Source organism: Protomyctophum bolini (assembly GCF_963924005.1).
Source record: "Protomyctophum bolini genome assembly, chromosome: 1".
In the NCBI taxonomy this organism is placed as follows: Eukaryota; Metazoa; Chordata; class Actinopteri; order Myctophiformes; family Myctophidae; genus Protomyctophum; species Protomyctophum bolini.
The window spans coordinates 8,162,527-8,188,616 of NC_137862.1; the positions used below are offsets into that span (position 1 = coordinate 8,162,527).

The 26,090-nt window shown below is 42.7% G+C and overlaps 1 protein-coding gene across 2 annotated transcripts in view; it reads left to right on the forward strand.

Moving 5' to 3' along the window:
* The window catches only part of galnt18b (UDP-N-acetyl-alpha-D-galactosamine:polypeptide N-acetylgalactosaminyltransferase 18b), a 77,501-nt gene extending 70,070 nt beyond the window's left edge, over positions 1 to 7,431 (forward strand). For both annotated transcript variants that reach the window (XM_080772895.1, XM_080772894.1), the window contains exons 10-11: positions 2,746 to 2,910; positions 6,551 to 7,431. In XM_080772895.1, coding sequence (XP_080629021.1) covers positions 2,746 to 2,910; positions 6,551 to 6,697 — 312 coding nt within the window. In that variant the 3' untranslated portion in view covers positions 6,698 to 7,431. The remainder of the gene's footprint in view (positions 1 to 2,745; positions 2,911 to 6,550) is intronic.
* Positions 7,432 to 26,090: the final 18,659 nt, after the last annotated feature.

The window sequence follows — 26,090 nt, forward strand, 5'->3', positions numbered from 1 at the left end:
CTTGTGTGCTGTCGTGTGGACATAGAAACTTTATTTACCTTTCAGCTGTCACAGGGGTGAGTCGATAATGACAGAATTCCTTTACAAAAGAAAAAAGTCAATTCCTCCTCTTTTGACCTCGGCATTGATTTATTTAAAGAAAAGGCAGCCGTTTCAGTCACACACCTCAAGACGATGGAATTAGATCTTCAGGGATTTGGTTCATGCACCACAAGGGAGGGAGAGAGAGAGAGAGTGCGTGCGTGCGTGAGTGCGTGCGTGCGTGCGTGCGTGCGTGCGTGCGTACCTTTTTGTTTTCAACATTTTTGTTTTTTAATTGAAGATAGTCAACTTGTTTTTTCAGTTAATATACTGCATTGCATTTATGTAAATGGAATGGCAAGTTTTTCTTTATTCAGTGTACTTGCACTTAAATCCATAATTGGAAAGGGTATAACATATTCTAGTGATAAACATGAGCTGCTGATTCTGTGGAGTTGATAAGAAGACACTATCTGGGTCATGCTGATTGATCTTGGCTTACTGTAGATCATTTAATATGTGTCACTGTCATCACATTTAAGAATTCTGGGGTTTTATCTATGCGTTACAAAGCAATTGTTGTATTATTATTTTCCAATTAAATCACTTTCCTCAGTTATTGGCACACCTTATATATTGTTTACTTTCTCCTGCCATTGCTTCCTTTAAACTCGTATTGATCTCTAGATCCTGTTAATCCTGAGGAGATTGGTTTCTTTATTTCTATAGCCTCGCGCTGACATGTGTAAAGTGGTCCAATCTTTTATAGTGAGACTAAAAGCTTACAGTCACGTTATCTGGCTGAGACGCTTCATACTCATTGCACCTGCATTGATGTTTATGCCGCCGTGCAAATTAAAACTGGAGATACGGTAATGACATCTGTAAGGACCTCTAATAAGCCGTGAAAGCTTGCAGACACTGGCCTTGTCGGAACACTTCACACAGTCAAACAGAAGATAGGTACATGACTGCAGCATATCCTGAAAACTAGAAAATATAATTGCCTTGTGAATCTTCTCTAAGAATATCAAAGAATGGAGGAAATGTAGTCTTAACAGTTTCTCTCTGCTCTCTGTCGACTGTTTTATAGAGCTTATAGAGCAGCTATTTTCATAATTCATAACATAGGACAAAGTATATAATAGGGCTTAAGTTGTTCATCAGTTGGTTATATATATATATATATATATATGTGTATATATATATATATATATATATATATATATATATATACCGGTATATATGTGTGAAGTGAGGGGCTCCTATCATCATACATCATCTCATTTTTGCCAATCACAATCTGTGATTGATTTTGTGTTTGTGTTTACATAGGAGGGGCTGGCGGCTGGTGCCCCTCAAAGATTATCATAAAAAACAAATGCGCTTCTTGATTATTCAATGAATCAATAAAGTATCGATAGAATAATCGCTGCAACAATCATCGATTGTTGCAGCCCTAGTTAAGTGTATAATTATGCTTCTAATCCCCCACACCCACAGTCGACTGATGGCCATCTAGCAGCTAGATGGCCATCAGCTAGATGGCCAGCTAGATTCTAGCTGTCCAGCTGATAGCTCAATCACACTGATTCTGTTCCTTCGACACACATGTTCCTGTCTTTTGTTGGTTGTTGAGTTTGTTGGCTGATGACACACAGTGTCATGTCAAATACCGGCAAATACCCCCCCATCAAGGACTCAGCCATTTATGCCTATTTTGCATTTTGAATCTTTAGTCTGTACCTTCATAATTATTGGCTAAAGGACTGAGACTGACATGAAATGCTCGCATTAATTCTCAGAGTTTATCATATTAATGTGTATTTGTATTTTTGCTATATTATTTTTGCATCTTTGGGTTTGTGGCTGTTTGTCATTTGTATCGACACGGACAAGGGAAGGTGTCGCACCCCCGGACACTATAAAAGTGACACTTCCTGTTTTATGTAGCATGCAACGCTGACGAAGGCTCCAAGCCGAAACGCGTACGTTGTGCTGTCTGCAGCATACTATGCCAATCAGAAACGAATAAAACTTAAACTTAAAACTTAAACTACATGTCCGTGAGTGCTGGTGTTTCTTTAACCCATTCTGACCTGAGATCAGATTCATACGAGGTTTCCACTGGACACACTACTGGTCTGATTAACCCATTCTGACCTGAGATCAGATTCTAAAAATGTCACAGTCGTTCTTCGATTTTTCAATAGCTAAAGCATAACATGATGCCGACACCAAAATGGGTGCCCGGTCAGAATGGGTTAAAAGATGACACACAGTGCCCTTGGAAAAAGCTAATTATGTGTGCTAATAATTACAAAAGAGTGTGCAATTAGCAATTTCCTGTTGACTGGTCAATTAGTATCCACCATTCATGAATAAATAATGCTGTTCACTGTACTTCATTTCCTGCCATCGCCTGTGCACAATTAAATCCTGATCGCTGTATGAATAAATTGGCTTGTTATGTGTCAACTGTCAAGGCCATCGCAAGAATATCACACCCAGAAGCAACCCGTTGCTTTCTCAGATCATAATGTAATATTGCTGCTGCCAAAATACAAGACAATCAAATCCATTCAAACAACCCACCACAACTATAGCCACAGCTCTTCATAAAACACCAGGACCATGACCGTTACCGTACAAAGCAGGGTGTTCATAAGACACCAGGACCATGACCATTACCGTACAATGCAGGGTGTTCTTCTGTGCTTCCAGAACGTGTACTACACCAGTACCCAGCATCTACACATCGGGGTCCTCAGTCCTACCATAGATGACGACGACAATAAGTGCCTGGTGGACGTCAATAGCCGACCGCGTCTTATCGAGTGCAGCTACGCCGCGGCCAAAAGGATGAAGCTCTACTGGCTCTTCACTCAGGTGAGAAAGCCTAGTATATTGACCAAAAGAAGCACAACACAATCCCGACGGGGTACACAGAAAACACAAGGTCACTGAGCTCGGAGTCATTATTTTGCAACCATAAAATGTGTTCAATTGCAAATGAGGCTGTATGAGGACGACTGTTGAAACAGATTGGGTCCTCTTCAGGGGGCGTTTTAAAAGCATGACTGGCTGCTTGACCTGACTGAGCTTTCCCTCATTAAGGCCTGACTTGATGCACACAGACCGAGAGGGACTTTCACGGGTCAAAGAGTTCTCCACATTCCTGCAAACCCACAAAATGAGGAGTAAATAAATCGCAACGATTCTCTCTTGTTATTACAGGCTCCACTGTCATTGGTTGCCATTTTACCATAGCAACAACAGCCACAGCACCAAACTGGAGACTTGTTAGGAAAGACAAATGCAATAATGTCAGCCATAGAAATGTCATGCTGGTCAATTAGATTTATATTGAGCTATTTTATGTTTGATATTCAATAAACGCCTAATTTGTGGTGGTATATTACATTCCCCCGTGCATTGTTCTTTTAGCCATGTAATAGGCCATTGCTTAAACTACGTTTGTGTTTTAAGACTGGTTGTACTACAGAATCATAAGTGTGAAAGGTTTTGTTTGCTTGATATTTTATGTATCATATTTTAAAAGTGTGGCAGTCTAAAATGGTTACTTGACATGGTATTTTAAAAAGGTGGGACATATATAACCACACTAGAGTACAGGCTCAATTATTCATGGCATGTCTGCAACATTTCTTAAATGCTTTTTTCTCAAATGGACACAGCATAATTGTACAACTTTGGCATTCATTAGGGCGTATAGGGCCACAGAAGTGCACATAAAATAAACACTGTATTGTGGAGCACCCCCAACCTAAGTTTTTCACAATGCATGTACTTGTACTTGTCACATCTGGGTGACAATAAACATCTTGAATCTTGAAAACACAAACATAAGAAAGATAAGCTGCTATCTCTCCCTGGTTACATTTAGAGTCAACATTTGGTTTCCTTTACCTATAGTCCATATAGTTGCAGAATTCCACATGCTGATATTCCATGATAGCGCTTTTGAGGGGCCATACAGACACTAAAATATGTATTATATTATTAGATAATAATGATATTAGAAAGAAAAGAAACGCCCAGATGGTCTGCGTGGCCAGTGGCCACCCCTCTTTAGTCTCTACGGACTCCAAATGGTCTGCGTGGCCAGTGGCCACCCCTCTTTAGTCTCTACGGACTCCAAATGGTCTGCGTGGCCAGTGGCCACCCCTCTTTAGTCTCTACGGCCAGTGGCCACCCCTCTTTAGTCTCTACGGACTCCAAATGGTCTGCGTGGCCAGTGGCCACCCCTCTTTAGTCTCTACGGACTCCAAATGGTCTGCGTGGCCAGTGGCCACCCCTCTTTAGTCTCTACGGCCAGTGGCCACCCCTCTTTAGTCTCTACGGACTCCAAATGGTCTGCGAGGCCAGTGGCCACCCCTCTTTAGTCTCTACGGACTCGTCTCGTCTGAATCCAAAGCTGCAGAATGACACCCTACCTCATTTCCATCTTTTCTCCTCCACCCTAACAAGGGCACAATCCAACGATCCCTCTTACCCTGTCGGCCACTTACTTACTGTACTTGTCGCAGACTATTATGCTAGGTAGGTAGTGTCCCCTTTTAAGGTCATTATAGATAATACTTTTCTGAAAGATTCAGTATGACAGCGGACGTTAATTTATGAATACAGTAGATAAAAGGTATCTCCCGACAGCGACGATAATTGTTTACATATTCATAGTTACTTTGTAGCACACTGTGTTGTTGACAAAATCTTAACAAGACACTCTGGAGAAGAGCATCTGCTGAACATCATCATGAATCAGGCTGTTTTGACTGTATGTTGCTCTCACATCATTGGATAGAGCGTTACACATTTATAGTACCGGTATGTTATCCACATATTATTGACTATTGATGGCTTATTGTCCTAAAGTCTTCTGCAGATCTAAAAAAGGAATCCTACTTCCTACTTTTACCAGAACAAGATGGAATGTTTTGTTAGTCCACCTTTGTGCTCTAGCTCTCAATTGAGATACTATAGCAGGATTTTCATGTCAAATTGAGTTTGTCTCAACTCATCAACTGCTGGACATTGTTTTCATTTTAAATTATTTTTTCTGCTGTGCCCTCCACATGCCCTGGCTGTCGGCACAAATCAACACTATTGTTTTTATTCCGTTCTTCATTAATCAAATTCTTGAAACATGAATCTGAAATTAATGCAACCAAAGGCGTTGGTTCAAAATAAATATAGAATGTTACTGACCAGACACAAATCATGTCCCAATGCATTATGTCAGCATATGTACAGTGCTTGTGTTTGTGGGTAACTGAAACATCAAAGTTTACATGAATGTAACTCATCAGAATAAACATTCTGTAGATATGTTTAGTTTAGATGGACAGGGGAGACGTGTGCAGTCCTGTGTTGTATTTATTTTCCCCTCGTTAACTAAATCCTGAGTTTGAATTCTACTCTGAGGGTGTGGAGTTACAGTATGTACAGTACCGAATTAACACTGACATTTTATTGTGTTCAGGTTTTCTCTGATCAAGTGCGATGTTGTCGTTGTGGGGCGAGAAAATTGTTTCTTTTCAGAAAATAGAACATTTCCAATGAATCCAATGCAGTTAGTATTTAGACACAAGAAGCTCTTGTAAATAATACGTTTCATTTGTTTTATATAAACACTTTCACTTAAAAACTATTTCAAAATTAGCTGTGGTGTGTGTGTGTGTGTGTGTGTGTGTGTGTGTGTGTGTGTGTGTGTGTGTGTGTGTGTGTGTGGGTGTGTGGGGGGAGGAGTACATTTGGTTTATCTTCTTCCTTTTTGATGCAATCTGTGAAGCCAATCTGAAGATCTTGGGTTCCTATAGCGAGTGTGTCTCTGCAGTGGCAAATAGATTGTTTTCAGGGACAGTAGCAAGTCGATGCTATCAGGTAGAGCTGATAACAAAGTCACTGTGGAGAATCACGCTAAAGGTCACTGAGCTTTGGGTCCTTGTTTACTACATTTACCAGGGCGTCCCTTTTTCGGGCATGTTGTTATACTTGAACATTCCTAAAAATAGGATAGTCCTACAGGTATATAGGCCTATTTTATACACATCGTATGCCAGGGTTGTGGTGAAATAATAGCAGATTGTATAATGGTGTCAGACTTCAGTGTTTAAGTTAGTGTGTGTGCCTTATATTATACCTGTACTTTTTAAAGGGATGTTTCACTTTTTAAAAAACTTTCATTTTATTGTCTAGGCTTATGTGAAGCCAGTTTTTAAATATCTAAATACTGAATAGATATTAGAGTAGACCAAAAGTTTTTTTGAAAGCGAAATATCCCTATTTTTCTTACTTTTGTATTTTATTGTATTTCATTACAGTCCACTACTATCATTATACTGTGTGTTGTATTGTTGTACCTGTATGAGTAAGTGACAAATATGCTCCTTGATTCTTAGATAGTCATCACTATATCCATTCACAATGCTACTACAGTCTACAGTATTGTCTGGGAGAGGCGCATTATAATTTGATCCGTCCATAATTTGTTTTTGTCTTCTTTCAGGGAGGATCCATTCAGAACAAGAAGTCAAAGCGATGCCTGGAGCTGGTGGTGAACAGTGACAGTGAGTTTGGATACCAGCTGGCTCTCCAGAAATGCACTGGACAGAAATGGTCTGTAACGAATACACTGCTTAGCAGTTCACTATGATGGACCCTTGCAATGTACACTGGATAGATAGCACACTGGACCAGAGTCAGCAGCTGTGTTTGTGAGTGTGTGCGTGTGACCGTACGTGTACTGTATCTGCATACGTGTGTGCATACGTGTGTGCGTGCGTGCGTGCGTGCGTGCGTGCGTGTACATGTGAGTGTGTGAATGTGCGTGCGTACTACTTGCACATGCATGTGTGTGTATGTTGTGTGTGTCTGGCATATTTATGTGTGTAAAGGGAAGAGAGAGAAGTGTGAGAGGGAAACAAAACAGTGCATGGTTGAAGTTATTTTTAGCACCATGATGTCTTCTGATAATACGTTGACATCACGTATAATAAATGTTAAACATTTTTGTTTTGCCTACAGGATGAGCACAGCCATCGCTGGCTGTTCAATTGCATTGCCAGATTTGACAATGCAGTATATTTAGTATATTTTGTGATAAGTACTGTAGTCCGTTTTTTTTTGTTGACTTGAAAGTTGTAATTATGGGTCCAATAGGTTTGCTTTTGTACTTTGTTCACAGTGGCTACTATGTAGCAAACGTTATGAGCGGTTTCCTGCTGTAATCATTTTCATTCTAGTGTCTCAGGTCTGCAGTTTATTATGCGATTGAGCTGTACAGTTTTGAGAAAATGCCAACCCATTAGTATCTAAAAATAATGGATAATTTTCTAAATGTAAATATTCCAGATATTTATTATAAATAAAAGTCAAATAACTGATGGAGATGAGAGGATTGAAGTGTCTTTCTATTTATGTTTGTAGGTTTACGTATATATGTTTTTGTTTTGTTTTCTTAAAAATTTGAAATGATCCATATCTTCAATCCACTACTGATAGATTGTTTTTACAGGAATGCATGAACATTCACTCATACGAGCACAGTTTGAGTTTGCAATCACAAACGTAAAGGTACTGTACTAGTGGATGTGGTTCAATGTTTTATTTGTCACAAACAGTTGTACTTGTACATCTTGCACTGAAACGTTTGGAACAGAAGCATGTTCAATAGACGAGGAATGGAAAACTAAATGGAGAGATACAGTAACTGCAGTCCAAAAAAAACTACTTCAAAACAATACGCAGGAATACTTGCTTGATACATACTGTAGTGTAGTCCCCATGGTGCAGACAAATAAAAGGGAAAACTAAGGCATTATACTCCTTCAGCTACTTATAATTTGAGCATTTGCAACCAAACAAATAAAGCCCGACACACACCGGCTGCGTCCCCCGCGCGGCGCCGCGCGGCGCACACAGCCGCCTCCATTATTTTCAATTAACCTAACGCACACCGGCTCCGTCCGCCGCGCTGCGCCGCCCGGCGCGGCGTACGCGGCGTACGGTCGCAGCCGGTGTGTGGTGGGCTTAAGACTCTTAAACACATGAACCCTAACAACTCCTGGGGGACCAAGTCAATGAAATGCAGTGTACAGGGTTCAAGTGTTCATCAGGATTGTATCACTGTGGTAACTGCGTTATGTACCAGGGGAGAAAGGGAGTGGCTCAGTGACATGTTACAGTAACTGCGTTATGTACCAGGGGAGAAAGGGAGTGGCTCAGTGACATGTTGAAAACAGACCGTGCTGTATGTTATGTTATGTACCAGGGGAGAAAGGGAGTGGCTCAGTGACATGTTGAAAACAGACCGTGCTGTATGTTATGTTATGTACCAGGGGAGAAAGGGAGTGGCTCAGTGACATGTTGTTATGTACCAGGGGAGAAAGGGAGTGGCTCAGTGACATGTTGTTATGTACCAGGGGAGAAAGGGAGTGGCTCAGTGACATGTTGTTATGTACCAGGGGAGAAAGGGAGTGGCTCAGTGACATGTTGTTATGTACCAGGGGAGAAAGGGAGTGGCTCAGTGACATGTTGTTATGTACCAGGGGAGAAAGGGAGTGGCTCAGTGACATGTTGTTATGTACCAGGGGAGAAAGGGAGTGGCTCAGTGACATGTTATGTACCAGGGGAGAAAGGGAGTGGCTCAGTGACATGTTGAAAACAGACTGTTATGTACCAGGGGAGAAAGGGAGTGGCTCAGTGACGACATGTTATGTACCAGGGGAGAAAGGGAGTGGCTCAGTGACATGTTGTTATGTACCAGGGGAGAAAGGGAGTGGCTCAGTGACATGTTGTTATGTACCAGGGGAGAAAGGGAGTGGCTCAGTGACATGTTGTTATGTACCAGGGGAGAAAGGGAGTGGCTCAGTGACATGTTGTTATGTACCAGGGGAGAAAGGGAGTGGCTCAGTGACATGTTGTTATGTACCAGGGGAGAAAGGGAGTGGCTCAGTGACATGTTGTTATGTACCAGGGGAGAAAGGGAGTGGCTCAGTGACATGATGTTATGTACCAGGGGAGAAAGGGAGTGGCTCAGTGACATGTTGTTATGTACCAGGGGAGAAAGGGAGTGGCTCAGTGACATGTTGTTATGTACCAGGGGAGAAAGGGAGTGGCTCAGTGACGACATGTTAAGTACCAGGGGAGAAAGGGAGTGGCTCAGTGACATGTTGTTATGTACCAGGGGAGAAAGGGAGTGGCTCAGTGACATGTTGTTATGTACCAGGGGAGAAAGGGAGTGGCTCAGTGACATGTTGAAAACAGACCGTTATGTACCAGGGGAGAAAGGGAGTGGCTCAGTGACGACATGTTAAGTACCAGGGGAGAAAGGGAGTGGCTCAGTGACATGTTGTTATGTACCAGGGGAGAAAGGGAGTGGCTCAGTGACATGTTGTTATGTACCAGGGGAGAAAGGGAGTGGCTCAGTGACATGATGTTATGTACCAGGGGAGAAAGGGAGTGGCTCAGTGACATGTTGTTATGTACCAGGGGAGAAAGGGAGTGGCTCAGTGACGACATGTTAAGTACCAGGGGAGAAAGGGAGTGGCTCAGTGACATGTTGTTATGTACCAGGGGAGAAAGGGAGTGGCTCAGTGACATGTTGTTATGTACCAGGGGAGAAAGGGAGTGGCTCAGTGACATGTTGTTATGTACCAGGGGGAGAAAGGGAGTGGCTCAGTGACATGTTGTTATGTACCAGGGGAGAAAGGGAGTGGCTCAGTGACATGTTGTTATGTACCAGGGGAGAAAGGGAGTGGCTCAGTGACATGTTGTTATGTACCAGGGGAGAAAGGGAGTGGCTCAGTGACATGTTGAAAACAGACCGTTATGTACCAGGGGAGAAAGGGAGTGGCTCAGTGACGACATGTTAAGTACCAGGGGAGAAAGGGAGTGGCTCAGTGACATGTTGTTATGTACCAGGGGAGAAAGGGAGTGGCTCAGTGACATGTTGTTATGTACCAGGGGAGAAAGGGAGTGGCTCAGTGACATGTTGAAAACAGACCGTGCTGCAGTCTGTTTTCGACATGTCCTCATTACCGTTCACATACAAGCAGGCCCAAGCAAACCATGCCATTAAATATACATTGGAAACCCACTTTCATTCCAAGGCCTGCACACATCAGCACATCTTAATATGTCTCTGGCTGCTGTCGGGCAGAAACCACCTAACTCCAAATATATATATATTTTTAAACAAAGCAATACTGCCTCATCAAAGTTGGTATTGTGACATAGTATATTGTCAGATGAATGTATGTATGTACGCGTCAGTTTGATGTGTCATTAACTCATTATATTATCACCACTTTACCCGAATCCAGCGGAAGTTTTCCTTTTTCGTCATTGGAACCGCTGACACTGGTTCTCCAGCCTCGCAGTGGTCGAGTAGATTTACGGTTATTGTTTTCATAACATTAGCATCAGTGCTAAGTTTGATAAACAGGTACACTGCATAGTTACTTTTAACAGACTCTTCCGCTCCGTAAATCACTTACTTTCAATAATAACAAATATTATTATAATAATAATCTTCATTGTCCCGAAGGATATTCGTCTTCACAGTCTACTATTGAAACACCAACATCAAATAATTTATAAGAAGAAAAACAAAACAAATTGTGTTGTCTCCTGCCTTTATTTTCTTCTTTCTAATGATTTGATCGGCCCAAAATATTGTGTTCATTGTCATGATTTGTCACGATCCGAGTTGGCTTTGTCCGCGGCGTAACCGTCTTTAAATAAATAATCTATGGGAGAAATGCATTGCATTTCATTTCCTGGGCCACTCTTCGTTCTGAAAGGGGGAGGGACTGCGACGCTCTATTATCATCATATATATATTTTTTTTTTCCTATTCTAATTATTAGCGTTATAACAGCCTAGTGTTTTGTTTTTTCTTTTTGTCATTGCCGTCTTTGTCTGCCTCTGGGGAGAAAGGCAATGAGAGAAACATTAACACATACATTGTCACATTATTCTGTGCCAGACAACCGAGAGACAGAACTGACGGGATGGAGATGTGTTCTTGAAAGAAATCAGCTCGGTAGGATGGAGGGAGTCAGGAGAGTTTTGAAAACCATATGGCTAGAATAAGCAGCTCATCAGAAGTGCAGAATCTCTGATCGGATCCTTGGATCCCGGGAGAGAATGGCTGTCTGTTCACTCGCTCTGCTGCTGCAGGTGAGCAGCTAACGCTGGAAGACGTATGGTTTGTCAGACACAGACTGGGAATAGCCTCGGCATACACAGTAAAATACTGAGTGTTGCTATGGGTCCATTTGGTTACATTTCTACACTGTCTGAACATAAAGGGAATAAGCCCACTCAGGATAGAGAGTGTACAAATGTAACCAAATGTATACAGGACGGTCCCCTTGGTTACATCTGTACAGTATGTTCTCTGGGCTGAATTACTCCAGGCTACTGTGTAGAGAGAGCAAATTGTCTTTTGAAAATGAAATCTAAAAAACTGTACCAAAGATAAAGCTTTTCTTTGGTGATTCCGTTTGCCAACTCAATAGAGATGAAGAGAACAATTCAATTGGAAAACAGGTTTTGTAGAACAACTGTAGAACAACCGCATGCGTGGGTGTGAAATACAAGTTCACTACATTTTAAACGCTCAATTTGTGGTTAAATGTCACGTTTAATTAATTTTTCAGCTTGTATAAAAGCAATGCTCCGGTCTCAGATTCTTGCTGGTGTTGCCATAGTCACAAGTCCTATGCTGCATATTCTCAGATACTTCCAGCCAGGAGTCATGCCACTTAACCAATCTAATCTCACCCTCCACCCAAAATTAATCTCTGACCTTTTGAGAGCACACCTGAATGCCTTGCGCTACTGTGTGAAAAGGGGAATGAATGACACATATGAAATATTTCCTTACATGTGTCAACTAAATTAATACTATCTAGATAGATAGATAGATAGATAGATAGATCTGTCTGTCTGTCTGTCTGTCTGTCTGTCGCCTTCATATTCCATTTATGAAATAACCCACCAGTTTTGCATTCTGCCATACACATGCACGCACAGCACACACACACACACACACACACACACACACACACACACACACACACACACACACACTCAAATACCCTGTAGCATTACGCCTCACTCAGAAACACAAAACCAATATGCTTACTCATATACACACACACACATATATATACATATATTTGTACATTGCACACTAGCTCAAGGCAAGCCAAATGACTCATCCTCCGTCAAAAGAATGTTCTGTATTCATTCAGAGTCTACTCCAATGGATCCACGGCCGTGTTCTAATTAAATTTGGGCTGTCAATTTACTGCCTGCCCCCAGAACCATTTCTGCTTCCGTTTTTGCTAAAGCTATTGAATAGTGCCCGTGAGAGCTCTTACTGACAAGCATAAGAGCCACTTATTGAATCTCTGTGCCATCCACTCTCAGACTTAAATTACCAGGGCAGCGTCATTTTGACTTCTCGTTATTACAGAGATTTAACAAACTGAATTGGCATTCATGTTGAAATGAATTTGAGGGAAACTCCACACTCACACTTATGGTTGTGAAAACTATGCGACTTATACTTTGACTAAAATAACTATACCGTACTCCAAGCCAAAGGTCATTCATGCTTTCATTTTGTCACGCTTAGAGTACTCTGCGGCTCAGTAAAAAGGCCATCTGCCATCTTCAACTGGTGTACAATTCTGCCTTTATATTAGTAACCAATTATATTACACCTATCATCTCTTCACTGGTTGCCGGTGAGTTTCAGAATTGATTTAAATCTTTTACTGATGACTTTTACAGTATATCCTTGAAAGGCAAGACTCCAGTTACATTTTTATGATGATCCAGTATAAGCTTGATCCTCAGATAGGACTCTCTCCAACTGAGCTTCCTCTCCTTGGGTGATGGGGTTTTATCTCCTTGGGTGATGGGGTTTTACGGTACGTGCACCTGGGCTCTCGAACGGCCTACCTAAGGATTTACGGATAAGAACAAAGTCAGTGTGACTTTCATATCACTTTTGAAAAACTACTTTTTATCAAGGCCTTTTTATTGTCTCTTTTATGCATGTTTATTTTTATTTCATTCTACCTTTGCATGGTGTGTCTTTAATTATCTCCGCCAGTTTGGAACGGCCACGGACAGCAATTGCGTTTTCACATCTGTCTGTCTGTCTGTCTGTGAGAAGCTAATCTCGGACACCGCTGGACTTATCCCAGTGAAACATAGTTTGCACACTGCACACTCCCAGCAGGCCAAGGAAATGAACATCCAATCAACCTCATGGTGGTGTTAAACAGGCTATTTTATGTGTTGGCCTATGCCTCTTGAGCCATAGGTCATACAACAAATAAATTCCTTGAATCGTGACGCAGCTCTCCAAATAGGCTAGGCCTATGATATGGATTAGTGCAAGTGTGATGAGGAAGAGCTGGTTGTGGTTAATGTCACATCACACGTTTACAGGTGTCAAAGAGTGAGTGTGATGAGGAAGAGCTGGTTGTGGTTAATGTCACATCACACGTTTACAGGTGTCAAAGAGTGAGTGTGATGAGGAAGAGCTGGTTGTGGTTAATGTCACATCACACGTTTACAGGTGTCAAAGAGTGAGTGTGATGAGGAAGAGCTGGTTGTGGTTAATGTCACATCACACGTTTACAGGTGTGATGAGGAAGAGCTGGTTGTGGTTAATGTCACATCACACGTTTACAGGTGTGATGAGGAAGAGCTGGTTGTGGTTAATGTCACATCACACGTTTACAGGTGTCAAAGAGTGAGTGTGATGAGGAAGAGCTGGTTGTGGTTAATGTCACATCACACGTTTACAGGTGTCAAAGAGTGAGTGTGATGAGGAAGAGCTGGTTGTGGTTAATGTCACATCACACGTTTACAGGTGTCAAAGAGTGAGTGTGAATTATTTTCTGTACAAGCTCCACCAATTAGCAGTTACAGAACAAAAACAAGTATAGCCTACAGGTTTGTGCGTGTTCAAAAACAGAAATACAACTGAGGCAGAATATCACAGTCTCTTTTTGCAAGTGAGAGACATCATAACAGCAGATATCAAACATGTATATCCATATTCATATATACATAAAATGATAATGTCTGTGTTGTCGCCAAGACTGACATGGCAACAGGGCTCAGCATTTGTCTGAGCATTGTGTGTGTGTGTGTGTGTGTGTGTGTGTGTGTGTGTGTGTGTGTGTGTGTGTGTGTGTGTGTGTGTGTGTGTGTGTGTGTGTGTGTGTGTGTGTGTGTGTGTGTGTGTGTGTGTGTGTGTGTGTGTGTGTGTTCGTGCGTTCGTGCGTTCGTTCGTGCGTGTATATATATATATTTATTGCATCTAAAGGTGGGCATATTTGCTGTTCTGCCTATTTTATGTAATCCGCATGCCCGCCCAGAGGTTCCCCCGGCAGATTCTCTACGGCCAACTTCAGGAAGGCCGTAGGTCTCCCGGTTGGACAGCGGACGCTACAAGGACCACATAAAGACCCTCCTGAAGCGCTGTGCTATCCAACCCCCTGCACTGGAAGACCTGGCTCACCATCAGTCACGAGGGCATCGCACACCTCCAGGAGCAGACCACACCTCAAGGAGCAGACCCCACCTCCTCCAGGAGCAGACCACACCTCCAGGAGCAGACCACACCTCCAGGAGCAGACCCCACCTCCTCCAGGAGCAGACCACACCTCCAGGAGCAGACCACACCTCCAGGAGCAGACCACACCTCCAGGAGCAGACCCCACCTCCTCCAGGAGCAGACCACACCTCCAGGAGCAGACCACACCTCCAGGAGCAGACCCCACCTCCTCCAGGAGCAGACCACACCTCCAGGAGCAGACCACACCTCCAGGAGCAGACCACACCTCCAGGAGCAGACCATGGAGAGGAGAAAACAGCAGCGCGTACAGCGACACCAGTGTGCTGCAGGGGACCTCCCCTCATCCGAGGACTTTGTCTGCCCCACATGTGGCAATCCATATACGGCTCACACATTGGCCTGCATAGCCACATGCAATGGCACTGTCGCAACCCCCCTCAATAACCCACGCTTGGAGCAACGTCATCGTCGAAATCGATGGACAGCCATAAGCTGTGTGTGTGTGTGTGCATCTAAAGGTGGGCATATTTGCTGTTCTGCCTACTTTATGTTTGGTATTTTGCTGCACTCAATAAGGCCTACTTATTACTGTTGACCAACAGTGTCTTCAATGGGCATCCTGAGCTCAGCGCTGATGTGGAGGAGTCACCTCAACAGAGCTTTGTTTACAACACCACCCTTCTGGCAGGAAACTTGTCGTGCAAATTGGATTAAAATTAATTCTGCCACTATCAATTTCAAGCCTTTCAGTTCACAGAACATTTCAATTAAGAGCAAAGTAACGACAGACTTTTTTCGATTAAAGCATGGATTAATTTGAAAACAAGTCCTTGACATTCAGATGTCCTCAGATGATTCATTAACAGCGCAATGATGTTGTTTATCCAAAATTGACTCAACATTGATTCAGATCAGTCAAATTTAATGAAACACAAAATCTAAAAATTAAGTGGAAGAAAATGGTTATGTTAAATAGTTTAAATATGGCGGGAGCTGTAAATAGATATTGTATTGACACCAATATGGTCCTTTGAAATAGGACCTGTAATTGTATATCAGTATCAGTGTATATCACTCAAAATCCCCATATATGGTGTCCAGGTCTCATGACATCACTATGACATCTGATGTCGCAATTAAGCCCATATATGGAGATCCCTGATGTCATCAATATTGGCCATCTGACCTCAGACCCTTAGATCTCCATATATGGATATATGTCAGTAGCTGTCCATCCTTCCTCTTCGATGTCTCCCTTTTGACTGAGATACCTGTCCATTCAAACTCTAGACGGGCCTGCCCAAAGTTATTAGTGCAGCCAGCCGGCGAAAACTAGAGTTCTCAACAGGCCCAGAAATTAAGGCCTGGGCCTCATCAAACCCTGTACACTCAAGAGAATGTCCCCGCTACCACCCTTAGATCTCCATATATGGAGCTGACCTGTTCTGATATTCCATATGTTTATCTGACCTCATCAAACCCTGTACACTTAAGACATGCTCCTTATATGGCCAGTACAGAATTCATTCCATGTTGATCTGACCCTCCATGCCAAAGCAATAGAGACATAGCCAGCACTCCGAAGTCCATTTAAAGTATATTTATTGCATTGTGCAGCAGGCAAAACACGGATGCGCTTCAACAGTGCAACAGTGCAACTCTCTCTCTCTCTCTCTCTCTCTCTCTCTCTCTCTCTCTCTCTCTCTCTCTCTCTCTCTCTCTGTTTCTAGCTCAACATACACATAGGGAGGGACGGACATTGCTGTACCTTGTGGCTGCACCACTCAAAAAAGCATCACATTTTATACCAAGAACCAAGATGTTTTTAAAAGGGCCGTTTGTTTTACAGAAGGAGTAAAAGGGCATGGGCCGAAGCCCCCTTTGATGTCTACATGTGCACGTGCCTGCATCACACACATGAGCGGTGCATCGGATCGCCTCTCGAGATACGTGAACGTGAACTATAGAATGATGCACAGACACACAGAGATTTAGCATGTTTATGAGACAGGAACAATCTAAATCAAGCCAAATATCACATAACTTGAATGAGAAATTGACTTGGATTAATTGGCTGCAGGAAAACATCTGGTAGACATCCGGTACATCTGTCCCAGATACATCTATTACAGTCTGACATCCGGTACATCTGTCCCAGATACATCTATTACAGTCTCATGAGACTCCAAAAATGTAAAAGTTTGCAAATCATCATCATAGGACTCAATCCGGGCCACTTTAACCCATTCTGACCTGAGATCAGATTCATACGAGGTTTCCACGGGACACACACTGGTCTGATGAACCCATTCTGACCTGAGATCAGATTCTAAAAATGTCAGTCGCTCTTCGATTTTTTCAAAAATAGCAGACCTACAAGCTCGTATCGCGCCACTCGGTGGCGCGATATGAGCTTGTAGATCTGCTATTTTTCAATAGCTAAAGCATAACATGATGCCAACACCAAAATGGGTGCCTGGTCAGAATGGGTTAATGATGCCTCATGCAGGGTAACAATTTATTCCTCTTGAGTTCCATTTTCTACTTGTGAATCAGCAATGAGCTAATTTTGTAATATGATATAGCCTATATGTATACAGTACTGTAACAGTACAGAGGTGATCAGGAGGTACAGTAAGAGGTGATCAGGAGGTCTAACAGGGTTGATACATTTGCCTTGGAAAGCCGATATGATCGACTCCCAACAAGTAAGAAATCTATTACTTTAGTCATATGGAGCATAGAGAGGGTCTGGCTCCCCTTTAAAGAATGTCAGTTTGGATTGGATTTCCCCAGAGATGGAAGGGGGTCTGCAAACCACCCAAGCTCCTGTTTTCACACAGCTGAGCTAAGGTTTACTGAGATGGAAAGTGAACGGAAACATGTCAGGAATACATTTGTCAGCACATCCTTGTGGAGGTGTCCTCCAATTGGGGATCACACGGCAACAAAGACCTGCAGATTTGAGCTCAAACTGTGACGATAAGCAAAACAAAACATAAATTAAAATATCTTTCAATAGTTATAGACTGTGTGTGTGTGTGTGTGTGTGTGTGTGTGTGTGTGTGTGTGTGTGTGTGTGTGCGTGCTCGCAAACGCGTGCTCACCTGATCATCAGACCTGAATTTGACAGTCAAAAAATAATAATAGTAATAGTTATTTTAGATTATGGTGCTGCATACAATGATTTTCTAGTTGGCCTTTGAATGCAAATAAACATAATAATAAATGGTGAGCTGGTTAAATCCAGCTATAAATCTGCAGTCAATCCTAATTGTTTCAATGTAGGGATACAGGGCACAGAGAGAGAGAGAAGCAGACGGATTTGAACCCTGTGCTTTCAAGGAGCATGGTTTGTGCACTGCAGTGTGCATTAGACTGGCTGAGCCACCAGACATCACAGCAGTCAGTCTTTTAACATGCCCTCTCCTATCCTCACAGAACACAATTGATCAGAGAAGCATGCAACACATGCATGCAGAGCCATTAGTGGTGAGCGTCTGTGCTGTTCTTTCAAAATCGCTGTCACCGTAACAAGATAGGCAGCAGATTACAACAGATGCTGAAAGTGTTTGATATGACACCAATGCGACCAAAAAATAAAGACATTTGGAAGCCAGGTTTGTGCTAGCCTGGCTAATAAGCCAGACCGAATCAGCCGTTGTGTTTGATTGATTGATTGATTGAAATCTTTATTAACAGTTTGCAGAATTACAGTACATTTCAAGCACAAACTCAATACAAAGACTGTTAACTGTGAGTGGACGACCCAATTAAGCCTTACACTTGTTTACAACAGGGTCCACATTGTTCAATTCATCAAAACATTTAGAGACAATCAAATAGACACTTCTATGTAGTTAAAGAACAGAACAGGAATTCATCATATAGGAAGCGAAAAGGGAAAAAAAAAGTATATATACAGTGAGGGGAACAGGGGGATAAAAGAAAAGAAAACGAAAGACAGAGTGTAGGGCGCCTGCACACAACACCATGCGTTGATGCCATGTGTGCATATGTGCAGGCACCCAACACCACGTCCATACAAAAACATAGTACAATCCATAGTACAAAGACAGAGTGTAGGGCGCCTGCACACAACACCATGCGTTGATGCCATGTGTGCATATGTGCAGGCACCCAACACCACGTCCATACAAAAACATAGTACAATCCAGATACAAATTCAGCTTTTACAGAGGCCAGTTTCGAATTGCAGCCATCCGTAGGTGCCCTTTGAGAGCAGTTTTGAAGGAGCCAAGGGATTCACATGTCTTAATGACTGTTGGTAGGGCGTTCCACATTTTGGTCGCATAGGAGCGAAAAGAATTTAGTCCCTTGTTTGTGCCGAATCTGGGTTGTACATGGTTTGTTGCACTCCCTCTGGTGTTGTGGGTGTGGACTTCGTTTACATTAAGGAAGTATTTAGACAGGTACATGGGTATCTTGGTGGTGTATCTAATCTTGTGGACCAGACCCATTGCAAGATGCTGTACTCTGTCGTCGACCCTAAGCCATCCCAGCCTGTCAAAGAGGGCAGGGGTGAGGTGGGTTCGGGGGGTGAGGCCAAGTAGGAGCCTGACCAGTTTGTTTTGGGAGGTCTGGAGCCTTGTTTTAAGGGCCTTTGAGGTGCTGTGGTACCAGGAGGTGGATGCATAGTCAAAGAAACCTTGTACAAGGGCTCCTGTTAAGGTCTTCAAGGTGTTTTTGTCGACCAGTGAGGAGATCCTGTAGAGGAATCTTGTTCTTTGATTGACTTTTTTGATTACGTTGGTGGCCATCTTATCACCGGAAAGATTGGCCTCCAGGATGGAACCTAGGTAGGTAATTTGATCCTTCCGTGTGATAATATCATCACCAACTCTAACCAAGAAGCCATCTGCCTTTTTGAGATTACTATTTGATCCGAAGAGAATGGATTCAGTTTTTCCCAGGTGTAAGGATAGTTTGTTATCAGCGAGCCAGGTGCAGATTCTACCGAGTTCAGAGCTGAGGGTCTTTTCAACCTGCAGTTTGTTCCTGTCCGAGACCAGCAGTGCTGAGTCGTCTGCGAACAGGAACAAGTTGCAGTCACAAGCTGAAGTCATGTCGTTTACATATATTAGGAACAGTAAGGGCCCTAGTATGCTTCCTTGTGGGACGCCACAGCTCACTGGGAGGGGGGGGGACAGTGTTCCGTTCACTTCCACCATCTGTTCTCTCCCCTCCAGGTAGGATTGCATCCAGCTCACTGATGTGCTATCAAAACCAATAGCTTTAAGCTTGTTAACCAGTATGGAGTGGTTCACGGTGTCAAAAGCCTTTTGGAGGTCCAGCATGACCATGCCGCAGTATTTTCCAGCATCCACCTCGTGTTTGATGTGGTCGCTCAAATAGAGAAGGCATGTGTCAGTGGAGTGGGATGTTCTGAAACCAGATTGGAACTCGTACAACAATTTATTAGTGGCAAGATACTTTTCAACCTGTTCATAGACTATTTTTTCCATCACTTTCGAGATGGAGCTTAGAATAGAAATAGGGCGGTAGTTGCCGGGTTCTAATTTGCTCCCTTTTTTGTACAGGGGGGTTACTTTGGCCAGTTTAAAATCTCTGGGGACCTGTCCTTGTTTGATGGAGAGGTTAACTATGTGGGTGATGACTGGAGCTATGGAAATGGCTGAGTCTCTGAGAAATTTGGAGGGAATATTGTCATGGCCAGTGGCCTTGTGGGGTTGGAGGGCACTCAGTTTCTTAAGTACCTCCTCAGTTGTTACCATTGTCATTTTAAAATCATCTTTACAAACACCTAGGTTTTTGTAGAAGCCTTTGATGTGCTCTACACCAAAACGCCCAGAGTGGGAGGGCAGTTTGTTAACCAGCATTGTTGCAATGTTTGTAAAGAAGATGTTCAAGTGATTGGCTACATCAACCTTGTCAGTGATGAGGGTGTTATTTGATTTGATGTTTATGTTAGTAAACCTGGTTTTAAGTTTCTGACCACAGCCTAGTTGGTTGTTTAGTAGCTTCCAGAGCTCCCGAGGATTGTTTTTGATTTCCTCGGCTTTATCATTGATAAAGTTACTTTTGGCTGATTTGGTCATGGCAATTACACCGTTTCTTAGCTTGTTACATTGGGTTTTAAGGATGCACAGTTTGGTTTGGAGATCACTGTCGAAGCGCTTAGCTAGCTTGGACTTGCATTTAAGAAGTTCAGAGCAGAGTGTGATATTAGTCTGGCTTATTAGCCAGGCTAGGTTTGTGCTACCTGGAATGAACTATAGTCATTAGACACCCAAGCACATGGGGGTATGAACACATTAAAATGCACACCACGAACATCCACACATATATATAGAAAGGATCGATGCACAGCTCAATACACTATACTTTGTGAATTAAATGACTACAAGTGATGTATATTCTGAAATTCATCATACATTTTGATCCAGCTCTCATCATGTCTTAGTTGTTCATTATCGCCCCCTCGTAGACAGCGAGAATTCACTTCCTTGTACCACACAGAGCACACTGCAGCCAAAGGAAACTGACATATAGCACATATTGGTTTTGTAAGGTAAATTGCCAGTTTCATGGTCAGCAAGAAAGCTGCATGAGCTTAAAGAAATAAAAGCTGGTTATGTTAATGATTATTCACTTTTCTGTGTGACATAAGCATCCTACTACCTAAATGGGCGTGGCCATAGCTTAGTAGGTAAAGAAGGCCTGCAGGTAATCAGAGGGTTAACGGTCCTACCTTCATAGTACACCACTATGCACCACCAATATGCCGGACCACAAGCCAGCCTCTATGGATATGTCTGAGTCATAGTGACACATTGGTTATGTATGAGTCATACTGTAGTGAGGTCCACCGGCAGGCCAACCGACCGGCCCTCCCATTGGCCAATTAGAATTACTGACAAGTGCAGTCCTTACGCAGTAGTCAGTTGGCGTGTTGGGAGAATTTAATATCTGTCAAACTTATGGATTACAATTTACAACTAGAGCTGGCAAACATTTCTGTCTAAATTAAAGATTTATACCTTTTTTCCCTGTTGCACTCTCAGGTGCTATGAAATGTGACTAATTCCCTTTCGGTTAGCCCTCTCCCAACCCCGGCCTAGCATGTCTCTGGCCAGTGAGATAGGCAGCAGCCCTATGTCTGCCTGCAGCCCCTGTGTGTCTGCACTGCAGGTGTGTAACATCCAGAGTATCAGGTCACTGCCATGGGCAGCCAGGGGTGTGACAGCTCAGTGACATATCACTCCAACAGCATTACACAATGCCAGGGAACGGCCTCCTTCCTTTCCGACAATGTGTGTTGGACTGATTGAACTCAAAAGAAAGACTGAGTCAGACGCTGGACTATTTACTTGATAGCTATCAAATATAACACAAAACCTTGCATTCCACAATAGAAGCATTGTGTAGCAAACACAATAGCGTTGATCTCAGGCTCCCAGCCTCCTCCAGCATTGAGTCATTTTACTCTCCATGGCATTAATTCAACTGTGTGAATATTACTTGCTCTCTGTTCACTTCTAACCAAACAAATGTGTTGTTAATTGCATATTTTGCCTCTATTTAATTTTCTTTTTTCTTTTTCTCTTTCTTTTTTTTCAGTTAAAATTATCTATGGTGACTAGATAAGTGACTTATTTGTCAAGAAACTAGAGGAAACGGTTGTACAAATGTGTTTCTGAAAGGACAAACTGTTTGCAATCTTTTGCCTTTCATCCTCAATTATTTGGAGACAGACCATTGAAAGAAGAAGGTTAAAATGTCATCCGCAATATAATTTGAATGCAACTTTAGTGTCTATCAGTCTTAATGCCGAAGAAGTAAAGTCGATGGACAATGGACAAAGCAGGAAAGGGAGCTATTGTGCACGCGTACCTTGTCTTTCTTCAAGCTCAATGTATTTGTTAAAGTATTGACTGCAGAGGATAATTCAGCATGTAGTCCTACATTATGTCAGAGAGTAAAGAGGAATGGTTCTCATCGAATTTCAAATGCGCCCTGCAAGAAACATGCTGGTTAGATTGATTCCTGAATCCTAAATAAAACTAATGGGAGCTTAAAGAACGGTGTGCAAGACATCGATTATGCTCCCATAACACATTTAAACATTCAAACAGAGTTTGCAGACATCTGTGTAATTACATTACCATGGCACAATATCTCATTCTTACCACTATAGAAGACCCTAATGAAAATAAAAACAGAGGTATTGTGAAATATAGATCCATTTAAATGTAGTCGCAGCAGAAAAGAAAAAAGGTGTTTAGAGAGAAAGCAATTCACTGTATGGATGTTGTAAGTTAACACATTTCATTGTGGCTCTGGGTGTCACGTTTATTGAAGATCGAGAATCACCTTATATTTGCATACAGGTACAGCGAAATGAGATCTGCATACTGTATAACTGTTGAGTTAAAACTCATAAGTGGAGCATAAACTCATAAATGGAGCATGAATCTTCAACAAAGCACCTCAGACAACTACATCTCCCAGAGTGCACCAGCAAGATGGCTGCTCGTTTGGCTGAGCTGGAACACCTGGAAAGGTGGAGTGAGCATTCAAACAATCTATACACCACAAACAAGAAGCAAGATCTACTCGGGATGTTCCAAGTCCAAAGACGCCAATGGTCGGTGATAATATTTTGTCTTATTTGTTTACTTATTTGTAAATACTGCTTAATGTGTTTAAAATACTTATTCCTAAGTATCACCCTAGAGGTAATAAGGTATCAGTGCTACAGGGGTAGCGTCTTGGGGAGCATTTCTGGGGTTAAGTGTCTTTCTCAGGGACACCTCAACACAGTGCGGGGTCCAGGAATAGAACCTATAGGTAGGCCTACCTTTTGGTTCCCCAGGTGGACTCTCTACCCATTCAGCTAAGCCAAATACACACTGGATCTCAAACACTGTTGAAAGGGTTTTAGAAAAGGGTCTGCTTTCTATAATTTACAAAGGTTTGCTGGCTTTGTGGTCATTAACACACAGCAACTTCTTGATAATGATAATAAGATTTTAATTGCACTAAAACTTCAACTCATTCACTTCCAAGACAATGAGTTGGATGGGGGGGGGGGGGGGGGGGCACGTCCACACAACTACCCCTATCGTTCATAGTCTTTCCACACACACACACACACACACACACACACAAACACACCCGAGGCATGCTGGGAAATCCCTTCTCAGCCAACTAAAGCGCAATCCTTTGGTGATGTTTAAAAGGGATCCATATCACATGTATTTTAATCCTGATGAAGGTCCCTGTGTGAAAGAAATAATTAGATATTAATTATTAAAGTAGAGAAAAGTGTGTGCGATATATTTCTTGGAAGGATAGTTTGATTATCCCCACTGCTGCCAACGCTTGCATTTTTGTCTCCACCAGGCTGAAGGCATGGGGAGAGAGTATAATGTTTGCACTCCGTCCGTCCGTCCGTCCGTCCGTCCGTCCGTCCGTGTGTCTGTCCGTCCGTCTGTGAACAGCTAATCTCTGGCACAGTTGGGTGATCGCAGCCATACTCTGCACACACACTCCCTGAATCCCACAGCTTTCACATTGGCCTCTTATAGCGCCACTAGGAGGCCGCTTAGTGCAAAAAGAAATTTGGACAGTAGCCTACACCTACAGATTTTGTCCAAACATCACGCAAATTGGTACACAGTCTCTCTAGAGCCCTTCAATGAAAAGGGTCTTTCAGATTTTTCAGACTTCCAAAGTAGTGCTCAGTTTCAAACAAAATGCCGCAAATCATGTGTTAATTTTGTTGATTTTTTCTGTGAAATCACACGATGAACAGGAGCCATGTGTGTCTGGCAAGTTCAGTAGGTGGACCAAGGCATGAAGGCAGAGGAGGCTCTGTGTCAATCAGAGCTGGACACTGTTTCATTATACAGTATGCCTTTCACCCTGGTCTATCAAACTGAGTTGATGTTCTGATCTGGAATATAGGGAAGGACAGTTAAGGACTCATTCCCTATTCCAGACCAGAACTCTGCCATCCTAACTTTTCAGAAGGAGTTAGGATGGCAGTTTCCTCATTGTGCCGTCCGTAAGTTAACACCAGTGAAGTGGGAGGGCTCAAGGTCGTTGGAGCTGGAGCTGGATAATTAATATGTTCTATACGTGCCCCTTTTCCGGCAGTACTAGCTTGACTGGGAGCGTTGGCCTTTCCTATGTCTTCCTGGCATCTCCTGTGATTGGCAGGGAGAGACTGGAGATACCTGGTGTACTTTCTCTTTGCTGCCAACATCCTCACCTCCCCACTCGACCTGTCTGTTGTAGGCGGGGCAGTTGAAGCCTGGATGGTAACACAGAGTATGAGCTGGGCTGTATGTGAGGGCACATGCAACAACAAGGCATTTATGTTGCATGTTGATGTCTTGTCCATGCAACCATGTTCACCATGAACATATATTAACTACATTAATCACAATAACAAAATTCCCCCATGTGTTCCCCATGACAAATAATGAAACAATAGCCAAACTGTAACGATATAGAAACATGCAAGATGCAATAATTCATTATGCAGAAGGGGGAAAAATCTCAAAGCACTGGAAGGAGAAAAAAAACGTGTTTCTCCAACACTCCAACAGGTGATGTTCACTTCAATTAATTTGTCTTCATATCGATTGACATAGGCTAGCAAGCTAATTAACTCAAAAGCAGAAAACAAAATACTTTATGTTGATACATTTTGGAGCATGTTTTGAGGCTTATTTCACATCCATGTATATTGTATACTGTCTGTGACTTGCATTTTTTACCCAAAGTCAGCCAAAAATGTCCTTTTAAGCTTTAACCAAATACTTTTAACATAAACCTTTGAAATAAAAGAACATTTGTAGCTTGGCGTGAGCTTGCTGAGCAGTGGCTCTGAAACTATGTTTGCTTCTCTTTTGCGATATCATGCATGTTAACAGCCGCTCATGTTGTTGAAGCAATGCATTTGTACCTATCTAGTTTCAGAGAGCTCCTCTGTGATTCTCATCTGTTCTGACAGTCAGCGATAGCACACAGAGTCTGTCCCTATACACGGACTGCAGGGTCCATCCTCAGGGACCTGGCACACAGACAGGAGCTCAATGACAATTCCTGCAGCAGACGTTGGAAACCACAGTCACATTACCTTTAGCCTGACTGGAGCTGGTCCCACAGCGGCTCACCTGATCCCTCACCTTGCCACAGCAGCACTCCACTGGGATCTGTCCCCGTCTGAGCCCATAGTGGACGACATTTGTCACCATATGTTGCACATGCCAGGAACAAAACAGCCCCGTGCCCATGGTGGAGTCAGCTATCAAAGTCAATTCAGTTCAGTGAGATGTGGTATGATGAGAAAATAGTAATGTGAGGAAAAATAGGGTGAGAGAGAATATACAATTTAAGGTTATCTCTAATGGAATAGAAGATACAGTATTGGACTGATGTAACC